The sequence below is a fragment of the Mobula hypostoma genome, chromosome 4, assembly GCF_963921235.1.
Source record: "Mobula hypostoma chromosome 4, sMobHyp1.1, whole genome shotgun sequence".
Classification (NCBI taxonomy): Eukaryota; Metazoa; Chordata; class Chondrichthyes; order Myliobatiformes; family Myliobatidae; genus Mobula; species Mobula hypostoma.
The window spans coordinates 49874907-49896979 of NC_086100.1; the positions used below are offsets into that span (position 1 = coordinate 49874907).

The following is a 22073-nucleotide window of genomic DNA, read 5'->3' on the forward strand; positions in this document are numbered from 1 at the left end:
TCCACACACATCTTCCTTCTCCTCTTGTTGACCAAAAAAACCAGCGAAAATCTCTCTTCAACATTCACAAGAAACAACATTTCTTTCATTGGATGGCCCCCCCACATTCCAAGCCCTGTTATCTCCAGTCATGACCCAAACATTGCTGCTACAGAGAAACCATTACATTAGCAGTGAAACATTACAACGCGTTACATAGAACATAGAAGCAAACAGCAACTCATACTAAACACTTACATTATCTTATTTGTATGTAGGCTACACATGAAATGAATATCAGCAACTTATGTGATTTGTATACCATTTTCTCTATTACTGTGCATTAAGCTTCAGTTGGCAACCAATTACTGCTCTACTGTACAACTGATCCTGCACTAAGTGATGCCAAAGCTTTGCCTCTTAAAGTAGACCTAACAACTAAACCGCTGGAAGATTCAAAGGAGCTGCCAGACATATTCTTCACCAACAAAGGAGCAGGTCCCCAGTTTCAGAACCAATAAGCTCAGTATGCTGCTGAAAGAGATAGAGAGGCAAGTTTTCCATTGATAACATGAAGCCAAGTTGGAACTGGGAAGTGGTGGTCAGAGAATATAGTGCCAGGAGAGATTTCTCCATAGACAAGAGCCAATATTTTTTTTTAAATCCATGATCTCAAGGTTAGTCCTGGAATGTTCAAATTTCATATGACATGTTTCATATCATCTCTGGTTATGATGGCCAACTGAACGTATGCAACAGCTCACTGGTAATTAAAAAGGCAAGAAACTTGACTGAAGACATCACTAAAAACACCTTATCTGAGGTAAATTGTGTTCAATTATTGCCGTGGGAAGTTTGGGAGATGAGCCAAGATGGTGTGTTGCTGAAGCAATGCAGATGGAGTGAGTGATTCAGAGAGGAGAGGTTGGAGCAATGGTGTTCTGATGCCTGTACAACTGGCCCTGGTGCAAGATTGGATCGCTCTGGGTGCCGAGCTGATTTGAAGAGCTTGAGAGCGGCTCTGGGCTGGGCGGTGAACTCTGGGCCTGGGGCAAGTCACTGGGTGGCGTGGTCTAGGCCCCAAGCCCTTTTTCCAGCAGCCAGGTCCTACTGTGCGGTATGATCTGCTGCTTAGACAATTTAAACACCAGCCCAGATTGGAGGCAAGAGCTGATTTTGCTCACTCTCCACGATGTTTACTCTTCTCTCCAGGGCACCAGAGCCTTTTGCTGTTACACTGTTTGTTCAATTTTAACGTTGGCCTAGTTAGACTGAAAAGACAGGGTGTCAGGACCCAAAGCAAGAGTCAATTTCTCTCACCCTCTGTGATGGTCACTCCTCTCTCCAGGGCGCTGAGACTATGAAGACTGCCCCAGCTTCTGTGCTCCATGCCCGCTAATATGACGAACTGATGAGTGAGGCTTTGGACCTATACTCCAGGCTGCTTTGGGGTTTGGATCTGAGGGATCAATTTAGTTTGGAATGTTGTTTGCTTCAATTATTTGCATGTTTTGTGTTGTTTTTCTTTTCCTTGTGCATCGGGTTTGGTCTTTTATTTCTATTCTTTAATTGGGCTGTTTTGGGTTTGTTGCTTTGTGGCTACCTGTAGCAAACAAATCTCAAGGTTGAACAATTTATACATTCTTTGATAATAAAAGTACTTTGAATCTTGAATCTTTGACAAGTACACTATAACACACACATACTCACCCTTGCTGCAAGACACACCTCTCAAAACTGATGTTCTCACACATACTGTATTCAAACACACTCAGATATCACACAATAGCAGAGATCCCTTCTACTGCACTCACTCTTCACCTACTGTCAGAACATAAACGCACTCACATACACTCACACACTCACATTCTCACAAACACTCTCACAGACACATGCGCACACTCACAGACACACGCACACACTCACAGCCATGTGCACACACACAGACACACGCACACAATATACGTGGAAGCACAGGCATGGTACAGCTGTTTAACCAAGGAACATTGAATTGAATTGACATTATTACTTACATTCTTCACATACATGAGGAGTAAAAATCTTTACATTACATCTCCGTCTAAATGTGCAATGTGCAAATTATAGTAATTTGTAATAAATAGTATGTCCAACAGGACAGTTAATATAGCATAGATATACAATTGTATCAGCATGAATTAATCAGTCTGATGGCCTGGTGGAAGAAGCTGTCCTGGAGCCTGTTGGTTCTGGTTTTTTTGGTACAGTACCGTTTCCTGGATGGTGGCAGCTGGAAAAGTTTGTGGTTGGGGTGACTTGGGTCCCCAAAGATCCTTTGGGCCATTTTTATGCACCTGCCTCTGTAAATGTCCTGAATATTGGGACATTCACATCTACAGATGCGCTGGGCTGTCCGCACCACTCTCTGCAGAGTCCTGCAATTGAGGGAGGTACAGTTCCCATACCAGGCAGTGATGCAGCCAGTCAGGATGCTCTCAATTGTGCCCCTGTAGAAAGTCCTTCAGTGAAATTGTTCGATAATTCGAACATTCCTTTACATTTCTCTTCTTGGGAATTGGGATATATAGGACTCAACCAGTCCTATTAACTCTGTGGTAATAAATAGAAAAGAAATGGAAGCAGTGATGGATTTTGTCTTCCTCGGTTCAAAGATTTCTATCGATGGTAACTGCAGCCACAAAATTAAACAGCGCTTACTTCTGGGGATGGCAGCAATGGAAAATTTTGATAAAATACTGAAGAGCAGAGACATGTATTGTCTATGGAGATCCATATAGTCGAGTCTATGGTATTTCCAGGTGTGATGTACGGCTGTGAGAGCTGGACTATTAGTAAGGCTGAATACAAAAGAATCGACCCTTTGAACTTGGATGCTGGAGGGAAGTGTTAAGGGTTTGTTGGACAGCAAGAAGATCCAACAAGTCAATACTTGAAGAAATTCAGCCAGACTGCTTACTAGGAGGTTTGATTATGAGAGAAAAGCTCAAATATTTTGGCCACATCATGAGAAGACAGGATTCCTTGGAGAAGACTCTCATGTTAGGTAAAACAGAAGGTCAAAGAAGGAGAGGACGACAGAGGCTATGATGGGTAGATAATATTGTTCAGACGATGCGTATGACCTTGGGGGATCATAAGTTTCCAACAAGAAGGCTTGGTGTGCAGAGGTCCACGAGGTCACAAAGAGTCAGACTTGACTTAACATCTGAACGACAGAAAGTTGTTAGGGTTTGGGGACTCATGCCAAACTTCTTGAACCGTCTGAGGTGAAAGAGGCACAGTTGTGCTTTTCTCATCACATAGCCGGTATGTACAGTCCACATGAGATCCTCACTGATGCTTATGCCGAGGAACTTGTAGCTGTTCACTCTCTCAACCCCAGATCCATTGAAGTCAATGGGGGTTAGCCTGTCTCCTTTCCTCCTGTAGTCCACAACCAACTCCTTTGTTTTTGCGACATTGAGGAGAGGTTGTTTTCTTGACACCGCTGTGTCAGGGTGTTGAACGTGGGCAGTCCTTTTGCAAACAAGACTTGCTTTTCTTCTCTAATTTCACATCTTTGATCTTTCAAACTTAGATACAAATTAGCCCTGATGACAGAGCTTCTCATTCAGGCCCACAAACAGTTAAAAATGCTTAATTATATCCTTAAAAAGCCTGCAATGAAAGATTGATTCTCCCTGTGATTCTCCAGGGCATTTCCAAATTGGAGAAAAGTGATATAGTTTCAGTGGGGGAAGTTTCAAAAGAGAACTGTAATAGAATATGTCTCTCTTCTGTGTCTGCTTTACCTTCTGAAGGTGTTGTGTGTGCTGGATTAAGAAATCATAGGTGCAAAGAGACTTGGAAGCCTGAGTGTAGGATTCCCTAAAGGCTAATTTTCAGCTTGAGTCAGTAATAGGACAGGCAAATGCAATGTTAGCATTCGTTTTGAGAGGACTGGAATATAAAAGCAAGAATACTGAGGCTTTATCAAGCATTGGTCAGACCACATTTGGAGTATCATGAGCAGCTTTGGGTCCCATATGGCATAAACGCGAGAAGTATCAGGAACAAGGGTGATGAACTTAAGATCATGGATCAGTAGGTGGAACTTTGACATTGTGGCCGTTACAGAGACTTAGCTGTCACAAGGGCAGGAATGGCTGTTGGATGTTCCTGAGTTTAGATGTTTTAAAGTAGACAGGGAGTGAGGTAAAAGTGGTGGGGGAGTCGTATTACTAATCAGGGACATTATCGCAGCTACAGTAAGAAAGGACGTCATGGAGGGATCATCTACTGGGTGGAGGTCAGAAACAGGAAAGGAGCAATTGCTCCATTGGTTTTATTGTACAGACAACCCCAATAGCAGCAGAGACACCGAGGAACAGATCGGGAGGCGGGAGGCGGCTTTTGAAAAGGTGCAAAAATAAGTGTTATTGTCATGGGTGACGTCAACTTCCCTAATATTGTTTGGTGCTTCCTTATTGCAAAAGGTTTAGATGAGGCAGAATTTATTAGGTGTGTTGAGGAAGGATTCATGTCACAATATCGGACAAGCTACTAGAGAAGAGGACAAACTGAATCTAGTTGTAGGCAATGAACCTGGCTAATGGAAACGTGGGGGTTGTTTAGGGATCACTTGTATGGGGCTGTGGAAAGAATTGTCCCTTTGAGGCAGAGAAAGGTTGCTAGGGGAAGGAACCAGATGTGGAACATCTAGTTGAGAGGAGAGCGTAAAACAGAAGATTTTGACATTAAGGAGGAGGATGTGCTGGAACTTTAGAAAGACATTAGAGTAGATAATATCCTAGGTAACTACAGGAAGCAAGGAAAGAGGCTGCTGCACTTTTGGTGATGATATTAGCATCTTTACTGGTCACATGAGTAGTGCCATAAGATTTGAGGATGCAAATATTATTGTTTGTTCAAAAAAGCTGATGGGGATAATCCTGGAATTATAGACCAGTGAGTCTTACATCACTGGTGGGGAAAACTTTTGGAAAAGATTTTTAGAGACAGGATTTATTTGCGTTTGGAGAAGCATAGTCTGATTAAGGACATTGATGAAGGTAGAGAAGTGGATGTGGTGTATATGGATTTTAGTAAAATATTTGATAAGGTTCCCCATGGTACACTCATTCAGAAAGTCAAGAGGCATCAGCTCCAGAGATACTTGGTTGGGCGAATTCAGAATTGGCTTCAGCAGAGAAGGCAGTGGATGGCTATAGATGGAGGGAATTCTGACTGGAAGCCAGAGGCCAGCACTGTTCCACAGAGATTTATTCTGGGACCACTTCTCTGTTTTGATTTTTATAAATGACTTGGATGAGGAAGTGTCAAACCAAGGCCTCCTCTGCAGTTGTGATGACGCCACACTCAGGATGGAGGAGCAACACCTTATATTCCGTCTGAGTAGCCTCCAACCTGATGGCATGAACATCGATTTATTGAACTTCGGGTAATGGCACATCCCCCCACCACCCTCTCCATCACCGTTCCCATTTTCCTCTCTCACCTTATCAGCTTTCCTGCCCATCGCCCCCCTCTAGTGTTCCTCCCTCTTCCCTTTCTTCCTCGGCTTTCCTCTCCTATCAGATTCCCCCTTCGTCAGCCCTTTATCTCTTTCACCAAACGGCTTCCCAACTCTTTACTTCACCCCTCCCCCCTCTCAGTTTCACCTATCGCCTACTACCTTGTATTTTTCCTCTCCTCCCCCACTTCTTACTCTGACTTCTCCAACTTTTTTCTCCAGTCCTGATGAAGGGTCTTGACTCGAAACATTGACTGTTTACTCTTTTCCATAGACACTGCCTGACCTACTGAGTTCCTCCAGCATTTTGTGCATGTTGCTTGGATAAGGAAGTGGAAGAGTGGATTAGTAAGTTTGCAGATGACACAAAGGTTGGTAGTACTGCAGATAATGTAGAACATTTTTGTAGAAAGCAGAACTGGACTGAGAAGTGGCCGGTGGAGATGAACCTGGAAAAGTGTGGTGAAGGTTTATGAAGTAAGTATCAGACAGGGCTCTAGAGTTACAAGGTGGCAGGAAGGAGTTGAAGAATGGACTTAGCAGAGAAAAAAGCACAAGAAGACCTTGGCAAGTTGATGAAGGAAAACTCCATGGTTTTCTACAGGTATGTGAAGAAAAGGAGGATGACTAGAGTGAGGGCTGGACTGATCAAGGATAGAAGAGAAACGTGTCTAGAGTTGGAGGAGATTAAATTTGGAAGGTCAAGTTTAAAGTCAGAATACGGGGTTAATGGCAGGAATGTTTGCAGTGTGGAGGAACAGAAGGATCTTGGGGACCACGTCCATAGATCCTTCAAAGTTGCCATGCAGATTGATAGAGTTGTTAAGAAGGTTTGTGGTGCGTTAGCCGCCTTTAGTTGGGGGATTGTGTTCAAGAGCCGCGAGGTACTGTTGCAGCTTAGTAAAACGCTGGTTAGACCACACTTGGAATAGTATTGTGTTCAGTTCTGGTCACGCCATTATAGGAAGGATCCAGAAGATCGAGAGAGTGCAGTGGCAATATACCAGGATGCTGCCTGGATTAGAGAGCATGTCATATGAGGACCCTGAGCAAACTAGGGGTTTTCCTTTTGGAGGTGGAGATTGAGAGGCAATTTGATAGAGGTGTCCAAGATTATAAGAGGCATAAATCAAGTGGACAGCCAATTTTTGTTTTCCCCAGTGTAGAAATGGCTAATATGAGGGGATATAATTTTAAGATGATTGGATGAAAGTATAAGGGGCATGTCAGAGGTAAGATTTTTACACAGATTGATGTGTGTGTGGAAAATCCTGCCAAGGGTGTTGGTAGAGGAAAATATGCTAGGGACATTTCAGAAACTTTAGATTTGCACATAGGTGATAGTAAAAAAGAGGGCTATGCAGGAGGGAAGGGCGAGATTGATCTCAGATTAGGTTAAAAGGTTGGGACACATTGTGGACCAAAGGCCTTGTGCTATGCAAGGTTGTTTTCAATGTTCTGGATTCTAATCTAAGAAAGGATGTGCTGGCGTTGGAGAGGGTCCAGAGGAGGTTTACTGGAATAATTGCTGGAAAAGAGTTAACCTACAAGAAGTGCTTGCTGGCTCTGAGCCTGTATTTTGTTTTGATTTATATTTGATTTTATTGAGGTACAGCACAGAAAGCCCTCCAGCCCTTCCAGCCATGCTGACCAGGAATCCCTCGATTTAATCCTAGCCTAATCACAGGACAATTTACAATGAACCAATTAAACCAGTGGTCCCCAACCACCGGGCCACGGACCAGAACCGGTATGGAAACGATATGATTTGGCGGTATGAAATGATATGAGTCAGCTGCACCTTTCCTCACTTCCTGTCACACCCACTGTTGAATTTGAACGCACGTGAGGTCATCAGTCAGTCATTAACCTACAACTACTTGATGAGTGAAAAAACAGACGTTGCTTGAGAGTTTCTTTGGAAGAGGTGGTAGGGGAAAAAGGCCTAACGATTATGATAACGCAGAGACAGCTGAGGCCGAGACTGCAAAAAAAAAAGAAAGCTTCCTTCAACAGAAAATACCTCAAGTCGTACATAAAATATGGCTTTAATGCGACTGGTGACTTGCACACTCCAAGCCTCCTGTGTGTGATATGTGGAGACAAGCTGTCTAATAAGCCAATGAAGCCCTCAAAACTGCTTCGGCAACTTGAGTCCAAGCACCCTGCACTTAAAGACAAACCCGTTGAGTTTTTTGAGCAGAAAAAAACGTGAGCAAGTGGGACAGAAGCAAGTGGTGACAGCCACCACCTCCACAAATGCTGCTGCTCTGAGAGCATCGTATTTAGTGGCTGGCCATGTTTCTAAGGCTAAGAAGCCTTTCACTGTTGGTGAAGAATCAATTCTGCCTGCTGCCAAGGACATGTGCTGTGAACTGTTGGGAGAAGCTGAGCTAACAAGATGGCACAGGTTTCTCTTTCAGCTACCACAGTTTCAAGGAGAATTGATGACACAGCAGAGGACATCGAAGCACAGTTGTTGGAACAGCTTAACAAGTCACCATGGTATACTATCCAGGTCGATGAGTCTACTGATGTCGACAACAAGGCAATACTGCTGTTTATGTGCGATATATATTTCAAGACAATGTGCACGAGGATATGTTGTGTGCACTGCTGCTGCCAACTAATACAGCTGGGGCAGAACTATTCAAGTCTTTGCATGACTACATGTCAGGCAAACTGGACTGGTCATTCTGTGTTGGAATATGCACAGACGGGACTGCAGGTACGACTGGACGGCTGTCTGGTTTCACTACCCGAGTCAAAGGGGTTGCTCCTGACTGCCAGTCCACACACTGTGTCACACACAGGGAAGTGCTGGCTAGCCGAAAAATGTCACCTGATCTTAACAGTGTATTGAGTGACATTGTTGAAGTTATCAATCACATCAAAGCAAAAGCCCTTAACTCACGTCTGTTTGAGCAGCTTTGCGAGGAAATGGATGCAGAGCACAAACGCCTTCTCTTACACACTTAAGTCAGATGGCTATCAAGGGGGAGAGCCCTGGCCAGGGTTTTTGAGATAAGAGAGCAGCTACAGAGATTTCTTTCAGGAAGAAAGTCACCACTGGCAGCACACTTCAGTGACGAGGAGTGGATAACAAAACTCACTTATCTGTGTGACATCTTCAACCTGCTGAATGAACTCAATTTGTCACTTCAGGGGAGAACGACAACTGTCTTCAAGTTGGCAGATAAAGTGTCTGCTTTCAAAGCCAAACTGGAACTGTGGGACGGCGAGTGGACAGGGGCATATTTGACATGTTCCCAACATTAGCTGGGATATTGGGAGAGACTGAGGCTGCACCATCTTTCTCACAGCTGGTGCGCGATTACCTATCTTTGCTGTCGACAGAATTCGAGCGTTACTTCCCAACTGCAAATGACCCAAGACGTGCAAAGGAATGTGTCCCTGACCCATTTGTGAATGACCCCGGTGAATCATCCCTGTCAGCGTGGAAAGAAGATCAACTCCTCAAGCTTGCAAATGACAGTGGGCTGAAAGGTATGTTTGACATAACATCTCGGCTGGCATTCTGGATCAAAGTCAAGGCTGAATATCCTGAGATAGCCACAAAAGCACTGAAAATGTTGCTTCCATTTCCAACATTATATCTCTGCGAAGCAGGCTTTTCTGCAACAAATGCAACGAAAACTAAATTGCGGAATAGACTGGACATAAGGAACCCCGTTCAAGTATCACTACCTCCGATCACCCCTCGATAGGACCGTCTTATTGCAGGGACACAAGCCCAGGGCTCCCACTGATTCAGCCATATTGGTGTGCTGCAATGATTTTATATGTTCATATGAGGAAAATATGCGCTGTGTGTTTAATATCCAAATGTAACTTAAAATGTTATGATGCTATTGACTTATAAGTGACTTATAATTGACTTATCACTATATTTATGTGAGGAAAATATGCACTGTGTGTTTAATTTTAAATTCATTAGATAAACCCTTTTAGAAATGAAATTGAGTGCATTAGCCACATAAGTGACTTATAGTTGACTTATCACCTATATTCCGATTGTGATTAACAACCCCCCCTCCCCCCGCCAGCCGGTCTGCAAGAATATTGTCAATATTAAACCAGTCCGCGGTGCAAAAATGGCTGGTGACTCCTGAATTAAACTACCAAATGGTACGTCTTTGGACTGTGAAGGAAAATCAGAGCACCTGGAGGAAACCCATGCAATAGAGTTTAGATGAATGGGGAAGGGGGGAGGGAGATCTCATTGAAACCTATGCAGAGGAGTTTGTAAGAATGGTGGGGGGGGGGGCTATTGAAACCTGCCAAATATTGAATGTAGAGTGGATGTGGTCAGCATATTTCCAATACTGAGTGAGTCTAGGACCAGAGTGCAAAGCCTCAGAAAGCAAGGACAACCTTTTAGAATAGAGACAAGGAGGAATTTCTTTAGCCAGAGGGTGGTGAGTCTGTGGCCACACACAGCTGTGAAGGATAAGTCATTGAGTACATTTAAAGTGAAGGTTGATGGTTTTTTGATTAATAAGGGCATCAAAGGTTATGAGCAGATGCAGGAGAGTGGGTTTGAGAGGGAAAAATAAATCAGCCATGATCAAGTGACAAAGCAAACACATGGATTAAATAGTCGAATTCTGCTTCTATGTCTTATGATTACATGGTCTGATTAAATTTTGCAGACATGTGTTTTCACTGGATTTCTACAATGAGTGCTCAAAAGCAGACTAATACAGAATGTGGGAGAGCAAAACAGTATGCCTTTTCTCATCCACTGTAAAAAGTATAATTTACCTAAATTATGTGTAAAATCCACAGTTTCTGAAGCAAACATACAGAGCTAGGATTAGTATTTAATTAGTCATTAGTATGTCATTTTGAAAATTACGAAGTGTAGTTATTGGAAACCAAGAAGACTTGTATTTACGTTATCAACAGGCTGTGAGAGAATGTACACATATATTTTCTGTGGGGTAGGAGCCCTATGCATGTTGAAAGTTTGTCAAATTTGTCCTCGGTAGATTAAGTCCTTTTCCAATTTACAAACTTCTTTACTAACAGGGTCATTAAAATATAATGGTATTTTGAGAGATTAATTATGGTAATGGTTCTGAAACAGGTTCTGAGTACCTCTGCTCTTGGGCTTTGCTGCTTTTTCAGTGATGGAAATTAACTCTGTTTCATAGCTTTTTCATTCTGCAGCATTACAAATATCTAAGCAAGTCTATTATGCTTATGCTCTTTCATTTGAATTATACACACCCAAATTAAAAATCATTTTTAACAGTAATGGGAAATCCCTGAGAGCATATGTGTTCTCCATCATTAAAGAAACTTACATTCGTAAATGATAAAATAATTTGTATTTAGTTTCTTCCCAGAATACAATTAGAAGTTATGCTCTTATTTACTTTCTATTCCCTTTATTAAGATGTACAAATAATGAGTTGCTTTCTTACCATAGTACTGTGCAATATGCTGCTTTGTATATTAGACAAAATTTACCCATGGATTCATCATATGAACTGCCAGGGCTTCAAGAGTTACATAAATTTTGTGCATGGCATGCAATTAATGAGAAATTATTGGTGTTGAAAGCAGAATGCTACTGTAAATTTCATGCCAACATTACTACCTGATGTTCATATGTGTACATAACCAGCCTGCTATCACCAAGAAAAATAATGTCTTGATTTTTCCAACTTGCTATCAGGTAATCTACCAAACACATACATTGAATTTTACTAATGCATATGTTTACCACACATGCGAGATGCATTAATGACATAGATAAAAGGCTGAGTCCAGCCTTGCCATTGGTTTTAAGACTTGGCTCTGATTGTGCCGATACTGGAGAGTCCTAGGAATCTTAGTAGGTGCCTTTCGTGATAATGGGGCAGGAATATGGTGTATGCAGACATCAGTATGACAATGCAGGCCATTTGCAGACCCAAGTGTGACATGCACTAGTTAATCTGTGAGTGAACAGTGAAGACCTCCAGGACTTCTAACTTCTATCAGGAGTGATGGACGTGTGTGCTATGTGATCTGTGATGTCAATAAGATTGAAAAGTCAGCCATGCTAAGGTGATCATACATGGGTCAATTTCCTAATGGGCACAATTGCACCCAGAAGTAATTACCAACTCAATCGTTGCACAAAATGCCACCTTGCATTAAAAAAAAGAATGTACTGTAGTTGGATCCAACTTCCAGGGTTTATGTTATGCATTTCTTTCCCGAGCCGTGCACATTGCCACCTCTTCAAGATTTTCACTTAAGTTTCTCCACATCTACCAAAAGTATAAACAAGTTTATCAGACTTCCTGCAAGTTCTAACATCTGAAGTCTTGTTCTAAATCTTTCTGAGATTTATTTTGGTTAGCGTTAAATAGTTTAGAAGTCCACAAACACATTTCAGGACAAGATAGTTCAAGTGTCATAAAAAGACTGAAACTTACCTCAGTTTTCTTTGTGACTCCTTGTTAAGAAAATTTGTTTCATCTCTCAACATGGTTTCACTTGCCTCTGGTTTAAAAATTTTCATTCTCTAGGAAGGAAGGGCGGGCATGAGGGCATCATTCCAAGCTGAAACAAAAACAGAAGTTTTCTTAATCATTAACGGTTCATTTATGTGCAGCTATTCTCCAGCAGCAAATTGTCAAACTGCCATTTTAAATTGGAATTCACATTGCCTAAATAATTACTCCAACTTTTTGTATTACTAGATTATTAAAATAATCGCTGCATAAAGAATACTGATACCTTGTTGAACTGCAATAAATTTGAGTTATAATTCCATGATGTTATTAGTCTTCAAATAATAATAACTTTGAAATATAGTACCAATTTAGTAAATTGGTCTTGTGAATTTAGTAATAACTGTGATTAACACTGAATTATTGATATAAGTATAATAAGTGAAGTAACATTTATTTAAACATTTATTTAACATCTATATTTCCTGCTTAACTCCAGTAGGTGTCTCCATTTTCATTAGCTACAGTACTATTGACAAAAGCTAATTACATAGTCAAGAAGAGGGAGAACGAAAGGAAACATATAGTCAAGCAGAATTATTGGTGAAGTTTACATTATTTGACATTGTTGCCAACATACTTTGTTCATATGAATTTATGGAAATGCTTTTTAAGCAAATTAAAATCTGGTTTACATGAGATATAATAACATTTTGTGAATCTATATTCATGAATGGTTTTCAAAAAGACCTCTGAGCACCAAATATTTTGTCATCCGTCCTCCATCATACAGTTTGGGAAATGTACAAGCTACATCAGATTTTATTTCTTCATTCAAATTAAGGACAATTGTTTATCAATGAAGTTGTTCTTCCTTAACTACAATGTTTTATGGGGGTAGAATTCAAATAAAGGTGGAACAGAGAACATGATAGGACACCAACTCAAAGATACTTCTCCCTTCATCCATTCTTTAGTTACAATCATACTCAAGGTTAATAATAAAATGCCAGAAAGTACAAAACCCAAAGCACTGCAGCCAGCAAACTATTCCAATGAGCTGTGTCAAAGGGTAAAATATTTAACAAATACTTAACTTCAATGTAACATCATGTAAAGTTGTAAAGGTAGAACAAGAGTAATTGGTAAATGCAGGCTGATAGAATCGCTGAGGACAGATTCCATCCAGTTGTTTACTGTGACGGTTACAGAGGAATGTTATTCCTTTGGAATAATGGGGAATGGGAACCAAAGTACCACGGCAGATAGTGGAAAAGTTGTAGAGAAAGAAGCTAAGCCTACATATAAGGAGAGTAATCAAAAGGTTGGGCATAGTGGGACTAATGTTCTGAGCTGTGTATATTTCAATGCAAGGCGTATTGTAGGTAAGGCAGATGAGCTTAGGGCATGGATCAGCATGTATAATTGTGACATTATAGCCATTAGTGAGACTTGGTTGCAGGAGAGGCAGGATTGGCAGCACAATGTTCCAGAGTTCCATTGTTTTAGACATGATACAGTGGGAGGGATGGGGGGGGGGGTGGCATTACTAGACAAGGAAAATGTCACACTAGTGTTCAGTCAGGACAGACTGGAGAGTTTGTCTCGTGAGTCTTTATGGGAAGAACTGAGGAATAAGAAAGATATGACCATCTTAATGGGTTTATGCTGTAGACCACCCAACAATCTATGAGATTTAGTGGAGCAAATTTGTAGAGAGATCACAGACTGTTGCAAGAGATATAAGGTTGTGCTAGTAGGTGATATTAACTTTCCATATATTGACTTGGATTCCTATACTCTTAAAGGGCAGGATGGGAAAGAGTTTGTCAAACATGTTCAGGGAAGTTTCCTTAATCAGTACATAGGAGTCCCAACTAGAGAAAGTGTGATCCAGTATTGAACTGTCTCTAGTATCCCTTTTATGGAAAGAGACAGGGCAGGTGACAAAAGTTAGTGCAGGGGAACATTTTGTATCTGGCAATCATAATACCATTAGTCTCAAGGTAACTATTGATCCTTGGGTAGAGATTCTAAATTGGAGAAAGCCCAATTTTGATGGTATCAGAAAGAATCTGGCAAGTATGGATTTGGATAAGCAACATACATCAAAGTTGCTGGTGAACGCAGCAGGCCAAGCAGCATCTATAGGAAGAGGCGCAGTCGACGTTTCAGGCCGAGACCCTTCGTCAGGACGAAGGGTCTCGGCCTGAAACGTCGACTGTCCTGACGAAGGGTCTCGGCCTGAAACGTCGACTGCGCCTCTTCCTATAGATGCTGCTTGGCCTGCTGCGTTCACCAGCAACTTTGATGTATGTTGCTTGAATTTCCAGCATCTGCAGAATTCCTGTTGTTTATGGATTTGGATAGATTGTTTTCTGGCAAAGATGTACTTGGTAAATGGTAGATCTTCAAAAGTGAAATTTTGAGAGTACAGTGTTTGTATGTTCCAGTCAAAATAAAAGGCAAGGATAACGGGGGGACCTGGATTTTTGAGAGTTATTGAGGCCCTGTTTTTAAAAAAAGGAGGTACATAGCAGGTATAGGCAAGCAGGAACAGATACTTGAGTAACATAAGAAATGCAAGAGAATACTTAAGAAGGAAATCAGGAGGGTTAAGAGAAGACATGAGGTTGCTCCAGCAGATAAGGTGAAGGAGAATCCTAAGGGCTGCTACAGGCATATTAAGAGTAAAAGGACAGCAAGGGACAAAACTAGTCCTCTGGAAGATCAGAATGGTAATCTATGTGTGGAGCTGGAGGAGGTGGGGGAGACCTTAGATGGATTTTTTGCATCTATATTTACTGGGGAGATGGACACAGAGTCTATAGAAATGAGGAAATGTAGTAGCAAGGTCATGGATCCTGTACAGATTACAGAGGAGGAAGTGTTTGCTTTCTGAGGCAGATTAGGGTGGATAAATCCAAGGTGTTTCCTCAGACCCTGTGGAAGGCAAGTGTAGAAATTGCAGGGGCCCAGCAGAGATATTTAAAACATCCTTCGCCACTGGTGAGGTGCCAGAGGTTTGGATAGCTAATGTTTTTCCATTGTTTAAGAAAGGCTCTAAGAATAAACCAGGAAATCATAGGATGGAGAGACTGACATCAGCAGTAGGAATGCTACTGGATGGTATTCTAAGGGACCAGATATATAATTATTTGGATAGACAGGGACTGATTAGGGATAGTCATCATGGCTTTGGGCTTGGTCGAGCCAATCATAGAGTTTTTTGATGTGGTCACCAGGAAAGTGGATTAAGGCAAGACAGTGGATGTTGCCTACATGGACTTTCATAAGGTCCTGCATGGGAGGTTGGTCTATAGAATTCATTTGCTTGGCATTCAAAATGATGTAGTAAATTGGATTAGACATTGGCTTTGCGGAAGAAGTCAGAGAGTGATTGTAGACATTTGTGTCTTTGACTGGAAACCTGTGACTGGAGGTGTGCTGCAGGGATCAGTGTTGTGTCCATTGTTGTTTGTCACCTATATCAACAAACTGAATGATAATGTTGTAACCTAAATCAGCAAGTTTGCTGATGACACTAAGGTGGTGGATAACTGGGAAGACTATCAAAGCTTGCATCGGGATCTGGACCAGCTGGAAAATTGGACTGAAAAATGGCAGATGGAATTTAATGCAGACAAGTGTAAGGTGTTACATGTTGGGAGGACCAACCAGGATAGGTCTTACACAGTGAGCGGTAGGGCACTGAGGAGTACAGTAGAACAGAGGGATTTGTGAATACAGATCTATAATTCCTTGAAAGTGGTGTCACAGGTAGATATGGTTGTAAAGAAAGCCTTTAGCATATTGGCTTTCGTAAATCATTGTATGAACACAGGAGTTAAGGTGTTATGTTGAAATTGTATATGACGTTGGTAAATCCTAATTTGGAGTATTGCATGCAGTTTTTGTCACCTACCTGCAGGAAAGATATCAATAAGTTTGGAAGAGTGCAGAGAAAGTTTAAAAGGGATGTTGCTGGGACTTGAGAACCTGAGACGTAGGAAAAGTTTGAATAGGTTAGGACTTTATTCCCTAGAATGTTGAAGGTTGAGGGGAGAACATAAGAAGTAGGAGCAGGAGTAGGTCATCTGCCTGTCGAGCTTTCTCCACCATTCAATAAGATCATGACTGATCTGACCATGGACTCATCTCCACCTACCTGCCTTTTCCCCATAACCCTTAATTCCCCTACTATGCAAAAATCTATCCAACCTTACGTTATATATATCTACTGAGGTAGCCTCCACTGCTTCATTGGGCAGAGAATCCCACAGCTTCACCACTTTCTGAGAAAAGCAGTTCCTCCTCATCTCTGTCCTAAATCTACTACCCCGAATCTTGAGGCCATGTCCCCTAGTTCTATTCTCACAAACCAGTGGAGACAACTTTTCTGCCTCTATCTTATCTATTCCTTTCATAATTTTATATGTCTCTATAAGATCTCCTCTCATTCTTCTGAATTCTAGTGAGTACAGACCCAGGCGACTCAATCTCTCCTCATAGTCTAACCCCCTCATCTCTGGAATCAACCTGGTGAACCTCTTCTGCACCGCCTCCAAAGCCAGTATATCCTTCCGCAATTAAGGAGCAGCCTCACTAGTGCCCTGTATAGTTGCAGCATAACCTCCCTGCTCTTAAATTCAATCCCTCTAGCAATGAAGGCCAACTTTCCATTTGCCTTCTTGATAGCCTGCTGCACCTGCAGACCAGCCTCTTGTGATTCATACACAAGCTCTCCTAAGTCCCTCTGCACGGCAGCATGCTGCGATTTTTACCATTTCAATAATAACCTGCTCCTCCATTTCTCCTTCCAAAGTGGATGACCTCGCATTTACCGTCACTGTACTGCATCTGCCAGACCCTTGCCCACTCACTTAACCTATCTATAATCTCTCTGCAGACTCTCTATATCTTCTGTACAATTTGTTTTTCCATTCAATTTGGTATCATCAGCAAACTTAGATAAACTACATGTGGCCCCCTCTTCCAGATTGTTAATGTATATCTGAACAGTTGTGAGCCCAGCACTGACCCCTAGGGCACACCGCTCACCACTGATTGCCAACCAGAGTAACACCCATGTATCCCAACTCTCTGCTTTCTATTAGTTAACCAATCCTCTATCCATGCTAATACATCACCCCCAAGTCTATGCATCTTATCTTATGGGTAAGTCTTTTATAGAACATAGAACATAGAATAGTACAGCACAGTACAGGCCCTTCAGCCCACAATGTTGTGCCGACCCTCAAACCCTGCCTCCCATATAAGCCCCCACCTTAGATTCCTCCATATACCTGTCTAGTAGTCTCTTAAACTTCACTAGTGTATCTGCCTCCACCACTGACTCAGGCAGTGCATTCCACGCACCAACCACTCTCTGAGTAAAAAACCTTCCTCCAATATCCCCCTTGAACTTCCCACCCCTTACCTTAAAGCCATGTCCTCTTGTATTGAACAGTGTTGCCCTGGGGAAGAGGCGCTGGCTATCCACTCTATCTATTCCTCTTATTATCTTGTACACCTCTATCATGTCTCCTCTCATCCTCCTTCTCTCCAAAGAGTAAAGCCCTAGCTCCCTTAATCTCTGATCATAATGCATACTTTCTAAACCAGGCAGCATCCTGGTAAATCTCCTCTGTACCCTTTCCAATGCTTCCACATCCTTCCTATAGTGAGGTGACCAGAACTGGACACAGTACTCCAAGTGTGGCCTAACCAGAGTTTTATAGAGCTGCATCATTACATCGCGACTCTTAAACTCTATCTCTCGACTTATGAAAGCGAACACCCCATAAGCTTTCTTAACTACCCTATCCACCTGTGAGGCAATTTTCAGGGATCTGTGGACATGTACCCTGAGATCCCTCTGCTCCTCCACACTACCAAGTATCCTGCCATTTACTTTGTACTCCACCTTGGAGTTTGTCCTTCCAAAGTGTACTACCTCACACTTCTCCGGGTTGAACTCCATCTGCCACTTCTCAGCCCACTTCTGCATCCTATCAATGTCTCTCTGCAATCTTTGACAATCCTCTACACTATCTACAACACCACCAACCTTTGTGTCGTCTGCAAACTTGCCAACCCACCCTTCTACCCCACATCCAGGTCGTTGATAAAAATCACGAAAAGTAGAGGTCCCAGAACAGATCCTTGTGGGACACCACTAGTCACAATCCTCCAATCTGAATGTACTCCCTCCACCACCACCCTCTGCCTTCTGCAGGCAAGCCAATTCTGAATCCACCTGGCCTAACTTCCCTGGATTCCATGCCTTCTAACTTTCTGAATAAGCCTACCATGTGGAACCTTGTCAAATGCCTTACTAAAATCCATATAGATCACATCCACTGCACTACCCTCATCTATATGCCAGGTCACCTCCTCAAAGAACTCTATCAGGCTTGTTAGACACGATCTGCCCTTCACAAAGCCATGCTGACTCTCCCTGATCAGACCATAATTCTTTAAATGCCTATAGATCCTATCTCTAAGAATCTTTTCCAACAGCTTTCCCACCACAGACGTAAGGCTCACTGGTCTATAATTACCCGGACTATCCCTACTACCTTTTTTGAACAACATTCGCCTCCCTCCAATTCTCCGGTACCATTCCCGTGGACAACGAGGACATAAAGATCCTAGCCAGAGGCTCAGCAATCTCTTCTCTCGCCTCGTGGAGCGGCCGGGGGAATATTCTGTCAGGTCCCGGGGACTTATCTGTCCTAATGTATTTTAACAACTCCAACACCTCCTCTCCCTTAATATCAGCATGCTCCAGAACATCAACCTCACTCATATTGTCCTCACCATCATCAAGTTCCCTCTCATTGGTGAATATCGAAGAGAAGTATTCATTGAGGACCTCGCTCACTTCCACAGGCTCCAGGCACATCTTCCCACCTTTATCTCTAATCGGTCCTACCTTCATTCCTGTCATCCTTTTTTTCTTCACATAATTGAAGAATGCCTTGGGGTTTTCCTTTACCCTACTCGCCAAGGCCTTCTCATGCCCCCTTCTTGCTCTTCTCAGCCCCTTCTTAAGCTCCTTTCTTGCTTCCCTATATCCCTCAATAGACCCATCTGATCCTTGCTTCCTAAACCTCATGTATGCTGCCTTCTTCCTCCTGACTAGATTTTCCACCTCACTTGTCACCCATGGTTCCTTCACCCTACCATTCTTTATCTTCCTCACCGGGACAAATTTATCCCTTACATCCCGCAAGAGATCTCTAAACATCGACCTAATGTCCATAGTACATTTCCCTGCAAAAACATCATCCCAATTCACACCCGCAAGTTCTAGCCTCATAGCCTCATAATTTGCCTTTCCCCAATTAAAAATTTTCCTGTCCTCTTTGATTCTATCCTTTTCCATGATAATTATAAAGGCCAGGGAGTGGTGGTCACTGTCCCCCAGATGCTCACCCACTGAGAGATCTGTGACCTGACCCGGTTCATTACCTAGTACTAGATCTAGTATGGCATTCCCCCTGGTCGGCCTGTCCACATACTGTGACAGGAATCCATCCTGGACACACTTAACAAATTCTGCCCCATCTAAACCCTTGGAACTAATCAGGTGCCAATCAATATTGGGGAAGTTAAAATCACCCATGATAACAACCCTGTTATTTTTGCACCTTTCCAAAATCTGCCTCCCAATCTGCTCCTCAGTATCTCTGCTGCTACCAGGGGGCTATAGAATACCCCCAATAGAGTAACTGCTCCGTTCCTGTTCCCGACTTCCACCCATATTGACTCAAAAGAGGATCCTGCTACATTACCCACCCTTTCTGTAGCTGTAATAGTATTCCTGACCAGTAATGCCACCCCTCCTCCCCTTTTTCCTCCCTCTCTATCCCTTTTAAAGCACTGAAATCCAGGAATATTGAGGCACCTTATCCAATGCCTTCTGGAAATCCAAGTAAGTAATGTCCATTTGTTCTCCTCTACCCACTGCACTCATATCCTCAAAAAACTTCAGTAAGTTTGTCAAACCGGACATGCCTTTGCTGAATCCATACTGTGTCTGCATGATGGATCTATTTCTTTCCAGATGCTTCACCATTTCTTCTTTAATGATAGCTTCAAGCATTTTCCCAACTGCAGGTGTTAAACTAACCAGTCTATAGTTACCTACCTTTTGCCTACATCCTTTCTTGAACAGTAATGTGACATTCGCCGTCTTCCAATCTGCCGAGACCTGCCCAGAGTCCTGCGAATCTTAATAAATAATCACCAAAGCCTCTACTATAACTTCTGCCATTTCTTTCAGTGCCCTGGGATATATTCCATCAGGACCAGTGGAGTTCTCTATCTTCATGCCCACAAATTTGATCAGCACTTCCTCTTCAATGATAGCTATTGTATCAAGGTCCTCACCTCCCATCACGTCCATAACTTCTCTCTTTGGCATGTTACATGTGTCCTCCATCATGAAGACCAACACAAAATAGTCATTCAAAGCCTCTGCCATTTCCTCATTACCCCGTATCAATTCCCCTTTCTCATCCTCCAAGAGAACTACATTCACTTTGGCCACCATTTTCCACTTTATAATTACAAAAACTTCTACTATCCATTTTTATATTTTGTGCTAGTTTATTTTCATAGTCTATCTTCCCTTTCCTTATTGCTCACTTAATGGTTCTTTGTTGCTTTTTAAAGTTTTCCCAATCTTTCAGTTTCCCACTATTCTTGGCAACTTTGTATGCACAAGCTTTTAATTTGGTGCCTTCCTTTATTTCCTCAGTTATCCATCGCTGGCTCTCACCGTACTTACTATCTCTTGCTTTTAATTGGAATATACTTTTATTGAGCACCATGAAAAATCTGTTTGAAAGTCTTCCACTTTTCCTCAATTGTCCCACCATAGTGCCTGTGTTCCCAGTCTAACCTATCCAACTCCTCCCTCATCCCATTGTAGTTTCCCTTGTTTATGCATAATACACTGGTTTTAGATCAGTGTAACCCTCCACTTGTATGAGAAACCCAATCATATTGTGATCAATCTTTCCAAGAGGATCCCTAACTACAAGATCACTAATTTTACCTGTCTCATTGCACAGGTCCAGATCTAAGATGGCATTTTCTCTTGTAGGTTCAGTAATATGCTGTTCAAGAATGCCATCACGGATGCATTCAATTAAGTCCTCCTTAAGAATGCATTGACCAACTTGATTCACCCAATCTATGTGTAAGTTAAAGTCCCCCATGATAACTGCTGTTTCATTCTTACATGCCTCAAATATTTCTCTGTTTATTGCTTGTGTCACTGTAATGTTATTATTTGGTGGCCTATAGACAACTCCCACCAATGATTTTTTTCCCTTTACTATTCCTAATCTCTACCCAGATGGATTCAACATCCTGCTCCTTAGATCTTATATCGCCGCTCACTATCGCCCTGATCTCATCTTCAATTAAGAGCACTACCACACCTCCCTTAACTTCCTGCCTATCCTTCCTTATTAACTGATGTCCTTAGATATTTAATTCCCAATCCTCTCCACCCTGCAACCACGTTTCAGTAATAGCCACTAAATCATACCCCATTGTACTGATTTTTTACCACAAGTTCACTGACTTTGTTTCGAATACTACAGACATTCAAATGAAGTGCCCTTACACTCATTGTGCTTTTAAAAACTTGTAATCTTTTACTCTTTTGCACTTGACTTTTCTTCACTCCACTCTTATTCTTTTTTTATCTTTTGCTTTTACTTTACCTTTATCCATACTTTTTTTTTACTTTATCCATACTTCTCCAATCTGTTGAACCCACCCCTCTACTATTTAGTTTAAAGCCCTATCCCCAGCCCTAGTTATGCAATTCACTAGGATCCAGGTCCCATCACAGTTCAGGTGGAGCCCATCCCAATGGTACAGATCCCTCCTTCCCCAATACTGGTGCCAATTTCCCATGAATTCAAACCCACTTCTTCCACACAAATCCTTGAGCCATGCATTTAACTCTCTAATGTTCTTGACCCTATGCCAATTTGTACATGGCTCAGGTAGTAATCCAGTGATTACCACCGTCTTTTGGTTCTGCTTTTTAATTTAATCCCTAGCTGCTCAAATTCCCTCAGCAAAAA

The 22073-nt window shown here is 42.1% G+C and overlaps 1 protein-coding gene across 1 annotated transcript in view; it reads right to left on the reverse strand.

Annotated features, from left to right (window-relative positions):
• Positions 1 to 12029, reverse strand: part of s100p (S100 calcium binding protein P) — a 52810-nt gene extending 40781 nt beyond the window's left edge. Inside the window, exon 1 of the mRNA XM_063044865.1 lies at positions 11944 to 12029. Within this exon, the coding sequence (XP_062900935.1) occupies positions 11944 to 12029 (86 nt within the window). The remainder of the gene's footprint in view (positions 1 to 11943) is intronic.
• Between the last annotated feature and the right edge of the window lie 10044 nt (positions 12030 to 22073).